The following is a 10,350-nucleotide window of genomic DNA, read 5'->3' on the forward strand; positions in this document are numbered from 1 at the left end:
AGGCAGATGGAGCAGGCAGGGTCAGAGTTCCTTTTCCCCCCTCCCCCCCCCATGTTTGCCTTAGGAAGGAACTGAGAGCAGTGCCAGCTTTATCTCCTGCTCTCTTACAGACCCAAGTGGCAGTGGTGGGAAGGTCTGGATTCACCTTTTGGACCCACAAGATCCTGCTTGTGAACACCTAAACCAGCAGCCAGAGAGCTGCTGATGATGGAACAGGAAGGAGCAAATGGCCACAGCTGGAATATTGCATCCAGCCCTGGGCTGCCCAGCTCAGGAGGGACAGGGATCTGCTGGAGAGAGTCCAGGTGGGGGCTGTGAGGATGCTGAAGGGACTGCAGCACTGCCTGGGGAGGAGAGGCTGAGAGCCCTGGGGGTGGTTAGTCTGGAGAGGAGAAGGCTGAGAGGGATCTGATCAATGGCTATCAATAGCTGAGGGCTGGGGGTCAGGAGGGAGGGGACAGGGACAGGCTCTGCTCACTGTGCCCTGGGAGAGGCCAAGGGGCAATGGATGGAAACTCCAGCACAGGAGGTTCCAGCTCAGCAGGAGGAGGAACTTCTGCACTGTGAGGTCCCAGAGCCCTGGAACAGGCTGCCCAGAGAGGTTGTGGAGTCTCCTGCTCTGGAGCCTTCCCAGCCCTGTCTGGATGTGTTCTGTGTGCCCTGTGCTGGATCCTCTGCTCCTGCCCTGGCAGGGGGCTTGGACTGGAAGATCTCCAAGTGGTCCCTTCCAACCCCCTTCCAACATCCTGGGATCATGTTTTCTCCAAGCAGCAGCAAAGAAACCATCAGCAAACAAAAGGAGGAGAGAGACAGTGACCCAGACCTGCCCCTGCCTTGCCTCCTGCTGCTTTGGGGCCGGGCAGGAGGCTCGGTGGCTGCTCCAGCTGGAGCCAGGCTTGGATGGGGCTTGGAGGAGGTTGATGTTCAGGCCTCCAACTCTGACCCTCCCCACAGCTCCTGTGTGAGCTGACCTGAACTGTGAGCAGCTCTGCTGGGGCTTGTGCTTTAAAGCAGCTCCTCCAAGCTCACCCCATCCCTCTGGCACACAACATCCAGCTGGGAAGCTCTCCCCCTTCCCCAGAAGGAGAGGATGCTTGGCTCCATCGCTCTTTGCTGAGGGCTGAAAATAGCCCCCAACTGCCTGGAGACTTCACTTCTGAGCTCTCTGACATGAAAGGCAGCTACCCACGTGGAGAACAGGATCTTTTTCCAGCCTAAGGAAGAGCTGCAGCCCAGGCTCTGCCGTGCCCAGCTCTGCAGGGGATGAGGGAGAGCCCAGACTGCAGCCCCAGCTCCCTCTGCCCACCCCCAGCCCCCCCTGGGGAGCCAAAGCCCCGAACACAGATGCAGCCTTTTCCTCTGGGGTGCTCAGTTCTGCTTGGATCTGCTCCCAGGGGACTGCAAGCAACTTCTCCTCCTCCCACCCCTCAGAGCTGAGCTCTCTCTCCCCTAGTCTGGGCTCAGAGCAGGTTACCCCCAAGCTTCCTGGAGCTGGGAACAGCAGCCCTGGATTGCAGCTGCCCCCTCCCCTGCCTGGCCCGGGCTGGCTGGAAGGCAGCTGGGGAGGGAGAGGCTGTGCCTCCTGCCTCTGCCAGCCTCCAGCAGCTTCTCTTGTTTGCCTCTGGCCCTTCCTGCAGCTGAATTCCTGCCAGTGAGGTCCCAGCACTCCCCACCAGGCTGCTGCTACCCAGCTGCAGGAGGAGAGCTCCTTCCTCCTCTCTTGCAGCACTCAAAGCCATCTTGTGCCCTGCAGCAAGACCAGGAAGGCTCTTCCCTCCTCATCTTCACCTCCCTCCAGCTAAGGAACAAAAGCAGCATCCCCCCCCCCCCCCCCCCCCAAATCCTCCATTCCCTACAGGCTGCTGCAGCTCAGCTGCATCCTCCCAGGTTGCTGTTGCTCCTTGCTGCAGTGAGCTGCAGGCTGCAGGCTCCCTGCCTCTGCTTCTCTGCAGCCTCAGAGCCACAGAAGTGGCTGGGGGCTGTTAGCTCCTGCCAGGCTGCTGCTGCCTGGGGAGAAGCAAGAATGCAGAATCCACCAGGGTGAGAAAGGCCTCAGAGCTCATCCAGCCCAAGCTGTCCCCCAGCACCTCCTGACAGCTCAACCATGGCTCCAAGGGCCACATCCAAGCCCCTCTGCAACACCTCCAGCCATGGGGACTCCACCACCTCCCTGGGCAGCACAGCCCAAGGGCTAATTCCTCTGGCTGGCAAGAACTTTCTCCTCCCCTCCAGCCTCAACCTCCCCTGGCACAGCTGCACACTGTGTCCTCTTGTTCTGGGGCTGCTTGCCTGCCTGGCAGCAGAGCCCAAGCCCCAGCTGGCTCCAACCTCCCTGCAGGGAGTTGCAGAGAGCAAGAAGGTCTCCCCTGAGCCTCCTCTCCTGCAGGCTAAGCAAGCCCAGCTCCCTCAGCCTCTCCTGCCAGGGCTGTGCTCCAGACCCCTCCCCAGCCTCCTTGCCCTTCTCTGGACACCTTCAAGTCTCTCAATGGCCTTCTGAAACTGAGGAGCCCAGAGCTGGACACAGGACTCCAGGGGTGGCCTAAGCAGTGCTGAGCCCAGGGCACAATGACCTCCCTGCTGCTGCTGGCCACACTCTGCCTGCTGCAGGCCAGGCTGCCCTTGGCCTTCTTGGCCCCCTGGGCACACTGCTGGCTCCTCTTCAGCTGCTCTCCACCCCTCCCCCCAGCTCCCTCTCTGCCTGGCTGCTCTCAGCCACTCTGGCCCCAGCCTGCAGCACTGCCTGGGGTTGCTGTGGCCAAAGTGCAGCCCCTGGCACTTGGCTGTGTTCAATCTCCTGCCCTTGGCCTCTGCCCATCTGTGCAGCCTGGCAAGGTCCCTCTGCAGAGCTCTGCTGCCCTCTGACAGCTCAACTCCTGCCCCCAGCTTGCTGTCAGCTGCACCTCTCCTGCTGCTGGACTCCATCCCCTCCTCCAGATCATCAATCAAGATATTGAGCAGGCTGGGGCCCAGCACTGCTCCCTGGGGCACACCACTGGTGCCTGGCTGCCAGCTGGCTGTGGCACCATTCACCACCACTCTCTGGGCTCAGCCTCCAGCCAGTTCCTCACCCAGTGCAGGAGGAAGCCTTGTGCCAGGCAGGTCATGCCCACCCCTTGGTCCTGCCTAGCTCCAGCACCCCCTCAGCCCTCTGCCCCCCGCAGCTGATGGCTCTGGGGCTCTCCTGGGAGGTGCTCCCTGCAGATGGGGAGCTGCTCCAGCCAGGCCTCCTCTCTCCTAAGACCCAACCCAGGGCCAGGGTTGAGATGCCCTGGGGGCAGTCTGAGCAAGCCCTTGCCATGCTGGCAGCCAACCCTGGCTGCAGCCCACACCCAGAGTGGGGCATGGGCAGAGGGCTCGTGGCCACTCAGCCTGCCAGCTGGCAGCAGCTGCTGCCCCCCCAAGCAGGCAGGACAGAGGGACGTGGGACAGACTGCCCTGGGGCACTCCCCAGGTGCAGGTCCTGCAGGGCAATGACCTTCCACACCCCCAGAGGCTGGGATGGTGCCAGCTGCCTCCACCTTGTTCTGAGTGGCTCCTGGCGGGGTGGGGGCCTGCCTGCAGCCCCCCAGGTGTGCTTCATCTCGGCCGCTGGGCAGGGCTGCTATAAGAGGCTGCTCAGCAGCCCCTTCCCCATGAGCTGGCTCTGCTGGGGTCAGGATGGGGGCTGGAGGCAGCCTGGCTGTCGCTTTCTTTTGCTGGGTGCTGGCTGCAGCAGCATCCCACAGCCCTTGGAGCTTCCCTCAAAGGGGCTCGGGGGTCTTGAGGGTCCGGGGGGCCCCCTCCTGGAGCAGCCCCCGTGTGCCTGCCTTCTCCCAGCCCTCTCCCTGGGCATGGGTGGATGTCTCCCAGCTGCAGGCCGCTGCCCCCCTGCACCCTGTGGCAGTGCAGTGCCAGGAGGCACAGGTGGTGGTCAGGGTGCACAGAGACCTCTTCGGCACCGGGCGCCTGGTCAGGGCTGCAGACCTGAGCCTGGGCTCAGCCTCCTGCTTGCCTGTGGCCCAGAGTGCTGCTGAGGGCACAGTGACCTTCCTGGCTGGGCTGCATGAGTGTGGCAGCAGCCTGCAGGTGAGCTGGGGGCTGCTGGGGAGGGGAAGGGCTCCTCCATCCCTGGGGCTGCTGCGTGGGCAAACCTCAGGAAGGGTTCTGCTCCTCCTGCAGGGTGCTCAGGCACTGGAGGAGGCTGCCCAGGGATGCTGCCTTGGAGGTGTTCAAGGGTGGTTTGGGTGCTGTGCTTGGGGATGTGGCTTAGGGGGGGCCCTTGCAGAGCAGGGGGGCTGGGTTGGGCTTGGGGGTCCCGGGGTGGGGGCTTCTCCAGGCTGGAGGTTTCTGTGAGGCTGTGAAATGGATCTCCTGTGGGCTTGGACTAGAGCTGGGGGGGGGGTGGATGGGGATGGTGGTGGGCAGCTTGAACTGCTGAGAAACCAAGAGCTGGCCCCCAGGAAGGGGCTGGCAGGGGTGATGCCAAGGCCTGGGGGTGAGGAGGGTCTTGGCTGGCTGCAGCAGCTGCCCTGGGAGGGGTGGTGTGGCCATGGCAGAGCTGGCTCCTGGAGTACAGATAGCAGCCTCAAGCCCTGGACTGGGCCATGGCAAGCAAGGATTGGGGTGGGTTTAGGTCTTGGCCAAATGCATCTGGATGTGGGAGGATGAGGCAGAGCTTGGAAGTGCAGTGCTGGCTGCTGGACAAGCAGGGAAAGAGGCTTTGCAGAGCTCCTCAGCAGGAGAGGAGAAGAGCTGCCTGGAGCTGCTGTGCCCCAGCTCAGCTCAGGGAGGAGGTTTGAAGGCCCTCCTGTCCCCCAGCCCCTGCCTGCTGTCTGGGGTCTTGCTGGAGCAGCAGAGCCCTTGGGCCTGAGCCCCTGCAGAGCTGGCACCTTGTTGGGATGCCAGGACACAGCCTAATGGCATCCTCTGTGTGCTGGACTGGGAGCATGGAGGACAAGCTGTGCCTGGCTGCCCAGGGAGGTGGTGGGGGTCAGTGTCCCTGGGGGTGCTGAAGCAAAGCCTGCATGAGGCACTCGGTGCCTTGCTCTGGGTGCTTAGTCAGGGCTGGGGGATTGGTTGCACTTGATGATCTTGGAGGTCTCTTCCAACTTGATTCTCAGCTGGACTGAATTGTCAGGGCTGGAAGGGACCTCCCTGGGCAACCTGCTGCAGTGTTGCACCACCCTCCTGGGGCAGAACTTGTTCCTCACAGCCAATCTCAAGCTGCTCTGCTCTGAAGCCATTGCCCCTGGGCCTGTCCCTGCAGGCCTTTGCTAACAGTCTCTCTGCAGCCTTCTTGCAGCCCCCTTCAGGTCCTGGCAGGCTGCTCTAAGGTCTCCCTGGAGCCTTCTCCTCTCCAGGCTGCACACCCCCAGCTCCCTCAGCCTCTCCTCCTAGCAGAGCTGCTCCAACCCCCTGAGCATTCTAGTGGCCTCCTCTGGACCTGCTCCATCAGCTCCATCTCATTGCAGTGACCTAGGACCTGGAGGTGGAGGGGTGGGAAGTGATTTGGAGTTGTTGTTGTCATTGATTTAAAGCCACTAGCCAGGCTCAGTGGGGCAAGCTTGACCTTGGACCTGCCAGGCAGCTTAGCATCACAGAGCTGGCAGGGCTGGAAGGGAGCTCCAGGCTCAGCCAGCTCCAACCCCCCCCTGCCCATGGGCAGGGACACCTCACACCACAGCAGGTTGCTCACAGCCACCTCCAGGCAGGAGGCTTCCACCTCTGGATCCTCTCCTTCCACCTCTGGATCCTCTCCTTCCACCTCTGGATCCTCTCCTTCCACCTCTGGATCCTCTCCCTCCACCTCTGGCAATGGGCACTGGCAGCCCAGAAGGCTCAGCTCAGCTGCCCTTGGCCTTCTGGGCTGCCAGTGCCCATTGCTGGCTCCCTGTCCCAGCCCAGGCTTTTTTTCCCCTGCCTTCTCATCTCCCCCCACTCTCCCTTCCCAGATGACCCCAGACTCCCTGATCTACAGGACCAGCTTGTCCTACAACCCTTCCCCTGGCCGCCTGGGCATCGTCAGGACCAACGCAGCCGCGGTGCCTATCGAGTGCCACTATCCCAGGTGAGCAAAGTGGGGAGGGGGAGGGCTCTGTCTCTCCTCCTGGGGGTGATGGTGGAATCTTTCCTCACCTCCCTCCCTCCCCTCTTTAGGAGGAGCAATGTCAGCAGCAAGGCTGTGCAGCCCACCTGGGCTCCCTTCCACTCCACCATCTCCGTGGAGGAGAAGCTGCTCTTCTCCCTGCGCCTCATGAGCGGTGGGTGCAGCCCCTTGTGGCCCCCTTCCTTCCCCCTCCCTCCTGCAGGAGGGGACTCCAAGGGCTTTGCTGCTCAGCAAGAGAGGCAGCCCCCCAAGGAGCTCCTCCTAACCTGCCCCTCCTTGCCTTCCAGATGACTGGAGCTCGGAGAGGCTCTCCCCTGCCTTCCAGCTGGGGGAGAGCCTGCACCTCCAGGCTGATGTGGCTGCCGGCAGCCATGTGCCCCTCAGGCTCTTTGTGGATGACTGTGTGGCCACCCTGAGGCCGGACAGGAGCTCCTCTCCTCGCTATGCCTTCATTGACCTCCATGGGTAAGGGGGCTGGGAGGCTCTCCTGTATGGAGCTGGCTGGGATCTCCCTCCCTCAGCATCTCAGGGCTCAGCCAGCTCCAACCCCCTGCTGTATAGGCAGGGACACCTCACACCACAGCAGGCTGCTCACAGCCACCTCCAGCCTGGCTGCAAACACCTCCAGACAGGAGGCTTCCACCACCTCCCTGGGCAGCCTCTGCCAGGCTCTCACCACCCTCCTGGGCAACAACTTCTTCCTCACAGCCAATCTCAATCCCCTCCAGTCCTATCCCTCCCTGGCACCCCAGAGCAGAGGGGCAGGATCCTCTCCCTCCACCTCTGGCAATGGGCACTGGCAGCCCTTGGCCAGCTCAGCTGCCCTTGGCCTTCTGGGCTGCCAGTGCCCATTGCTGCCTCCCTGGCCCAGGCCTGATTCCTGCCCCCCTCAGAGGTCTCCCAGACCCCTATCCCTCCCTGACACCCTTGCAGCCCCCTGCAGCTCCTGGAAGGCCACCAGAAGGTCTCCTGGGAGCCTTCTCCTCTCCAGCCTGCACAACCCCAACTCCCTCAGTCTGTGCTCACAGCAGAGCAGCTCCAGCCCTCTGCTCCTCCTCCTGGCCCTGCTCTGGACACCTTCCAGCCCCTCCAGAGCCTTCCTGGCACAGAGGCTCCAGAGCTGGCCCCAGAGCTCCAGCTGTGGTCTCAGCAGAGTGGAGCAGAGGGGCAGAATCCCCTCCCTGCCCTGCTGGCCACACTTCTCCTGCTGCAGCCCAGGCTCTGCTTGGCTCTCTGGGCTGCAAGTGCTCCCTCCAGGCTGCTGCTGAGCTTCCCCTCCACCTTCTGCCTCCTATCCAGGTGCTTGGTGGATGGCAGGGCAGATGACACCAGCTCAGCCTTCATCTCCCCGAGGCCCAGGCAGGAAACGCTGCAGTTCAGGGTCGATGCCTTCAGGTTCGCAGGAGACAATGGCAACCTGGTGAGCTGTGGTGGTCTCCCCTCCTTTCCCCCCTCCTCCTCCCCCTGCCCCCCAGAGGCTGTGCTCTGCTGAGTGCACTGTGGTGTGATTCAGCCTTGGCTGTTGCTTTCCTTGCCCCCCAGATCTACATCAGCTGCCACCTGAAGGTGTCTCCAGTGGAGCAAGCCCCCAGCCCCTGGAGCAAGGCTTGCTCCTTCAACAGAGCCAGCAGCCTGTGAGTAGCTGCTGCGTGCAGGGGGGGCACCAGCCTGGCCAGGGCTCCTGACAGCTCTTTCTGTTGCAGCTGGAGCCCTGTGGAGGGCACTGGGGACATCTGCAGCTGCTGTGAGACCAACAACTGTCCCCTGCCTGGAGGATACCCCCAGAGGATCAGCCCCAGGGGGCCAGCGAGGCGTGTGAGGAGGGAGCCCCCTGCCAAGCAAGGTAGGGCTCCTTGTGGCCACTGTCCCAAGGCAGGGTGAGCCCCCAGGCTGGGATGCTCAAGGTGCTGGAAGGTCTATGGCCAATGCATCTCACTGTAAGGACAGGCCCAACTCTGCTCCCATGGCCCTGGGCAAGGAACTGTCATGGAATCAATCAGGCTGGGAAAGAGCTCAGAGCTCAGCAAGCCCAAGCTGGCACCCAGCACCTCCTGACAGCTCAAGGCTGAGGGAGCTGGGCTTGCTTAGCCTGCAGAAGAGGAGGCTCAGGGGAGACCTTCTTGCTCTCTGCAACTCCCTGCAGGGAGCTTGGAGCCAGCTGGGGCTTGGGCTCTGCTGCCAGGCAGGCAAGCAGCCCCAGAACAAGAGGACACAGTCTGCAGCTGTGCCAGGGGAGGTTGAGGCTGGATGTTAGGAAGAAGTTCTTCATAGAAAGAGGAATTGGCCCTTGGGCTGTGCTGCTCAGGGAGGTGGTGGAGTCCCCATGCCTGGAGGTGTTGCAGAGGGGCTTGGATGTGGCCCTTGGTGCCATGGTTGAGCTGTCAGGAGGTGCTGGGTGCCAGCTTGGCCTGGATGATCCCAAAGGTCTTTTTCCAAGCAGGTTAATTCTGTTTCTAACCCCCTGTGATCCATCTCTTCCTAGGTGGTTCCTCAGCAGCAGCAGAGGCTGAGGTCTCCATTGGCCCACTCATAATCTTTGACGCAGCTCAGGGGTCATGGAGCTCCTCAGAAGGCTTTGCACCAGCAGGGAAGACCTCCCCTGGTATGTCCCTCTTGACTGTGTCCCCCTAGGGAGGGATAGGGGTCTGGCAGACCTCTGAGGGGGGCAGGAATCAGGGCTGGGACAGGGAGGCAGCAATGGGCACTTGCAGCCCAGAAGGCCAAGGGCAGCTGAGCTGGCCAAGGGCTGCCAGTGCCCATTGCCAGAGGTGGAGGGAGAGGATCCAGAGGTGGCAGCCTCCTGCCTGGAGGTGTTTGCAGCCTTGGGGGTCCCTTCCAGCCCTGCTTCTGTGTGCTAAGTGGCTCTCATCTCTTCCAGATGCTGCTGGAGGACTTCCCCTGCTGGCTGCAGTTGCCATGCTGGTAGCAGCCACCCTGCTGAGCTTGGCTGCTCTTGGGCTCTTCCTTGTGTGCAGAAAGGGTGACTGCCCTCCAGCAGTGTCCCTGTGACTCCTGCCCCCCTAATAAAGAGGGAAGGTTTGTCCTTGTCTCCTCAGTGGAGAGGTGACAGCAGTCAGCCTTTGCTCTTTGGTGTCCTCAGGCAGGGCTTGGGGCTGTGCAGGGATGTTTCCCCTGGCTGGGTCTGGGGTGTCCCTTGGGAGCTGCCCAATGGATTCTTGACTCCATCATTCCTGGGTGCTCCTCAGCAGCAGAGGTGACCCTGGAGGGGGGGATGGAGATGGCAGCAACCTTGTCCTGCTCTTGCTGAGGCCTGGAGGGGGAGAATCCCCAAGCCCTGTCTGACTTCCCTCCATCCTTCTGACCCTGAGCAGCCACCCTCTAGGTAAACCATCTCCTGGGGTGGCCACAAGCCCTTGGGAAGCCAGCAGTGAACCCAGGGGGGGTGGGATGGGGGATGTGGAGAGCTGTTGCCACCTGGCAGCATCTCCCCAAGCCCAGCCCTTGAGGCTGGAAGCTCTCTGCAGGAGGACTTTCCAGCTGCCTGTTGCTGCTGTTGAGCCTCTGTGTTGGGCTCCTGGGGCAGGAGGCTGTGCCTGAGAGCCAGGAGGAATCCTCAAGCCTGGCTGCAGCCAAGGTTCTGCTTCCTCCCCTCAGGTAAGGGAGGGAAGAATTGGTGCTGCCCAATGGATTCTTGGCTCTAGAGGTCCTGGGTGCTCCTCAGCAGCAGAGGTGACCCTGGAGGGGGATGGAGATGGCAGCAACCTTGTCCTGCTCTTGCTGAGGCCTGGAGGGGGAGAATCCCCAAGCCCTCTCTGGCTTTCCTCCATGCTCCTGGTGCAGACAACCTTCTGCCTGATGTCCTTGCAGCCAGAGCTCTGCCACTGTGCTCTCCCAGCTGGCAGGGCAGGCAGCTCAGCAGCTGTCTTGTGGGGGCTTGGCAGGGTTGTGGGGCAGTGGACCCCCTCCTGGGAAGCCCCAGGGCTGATGTGCTTTGGGCTGAGGCTTCCCTGCTGCTCCTGTCAGTGACCTGAAGCAGCTGAGCTGAAGCACTCAGGTGGGGCAGAGGAGGCAGCCATGGAAGCTGCTGGGCTCAGGCTGCCAGCCTTCAGCTCTCAGGCACAAGCTCCTTCCTGAAGGAGCTGCAGGAGATGAAAAGCTCTCTTCCCTCCCTTCATTTCCCCCCTTGAATGCTCATCTTGACAAGGCCCACATGCACTGGGGGGCTGGGGCTGGGCTGTGATGCCACCCTTCCACAGGCTCTTGCTGCTCCTCCCCAGGCCATGCAGACCCAGCTGTGCTCTCTG

The 10,350-nt window shown here is 62.3% G+C and overlaps 1 protein-coding gene across 1 annotated transcript; it reads left to right on the forward strand.

Annotated features, from left to right (window-relative positions):
* Nucleotides 1-3,657: 3,657 nt before the first annotated feature.
* On the forward strand, nt 3,658-9,094 carry LOC128898007 (zona pellucida sperm-binding protein 3-like). Its single transcript, XM_054168795.1, has 9 exons — nt 3,658-4,065; nt 5,931-6,046; nt 6,136-6,239; nt 6,373-6,550; nt 7,385-7,505; nt 7,628-7,719; nt 7,789-7,928; nt 8,568-8,687; nt 8,964-9,094. The coding sequence occupies exons 1-9, from the start codon at nt 3,658-3,660 to the stop codon at nt 9,092-9,094; spliced, it is 1,410 nt and encodes a 469-aa protein (XP_054024770.1).
* Nucleotides 9,095-10,350: the final 1,256 nt, after the last annotated feature.

Source organism: Dryobates pubescens, chromosome 17 (genome assembly GCF_014839835.1).
Source record: "Dryobates pubescens isolate bDryPub1 chromosome 17, bDryPub1.pri, whole genome shotgun sequence".
NCBI classification, from domain to species: Eukaryota; Metazoa; Chordata; class Aves; order Piciformes; family Picidae; genus Dryobates; species Dryobates pubescens.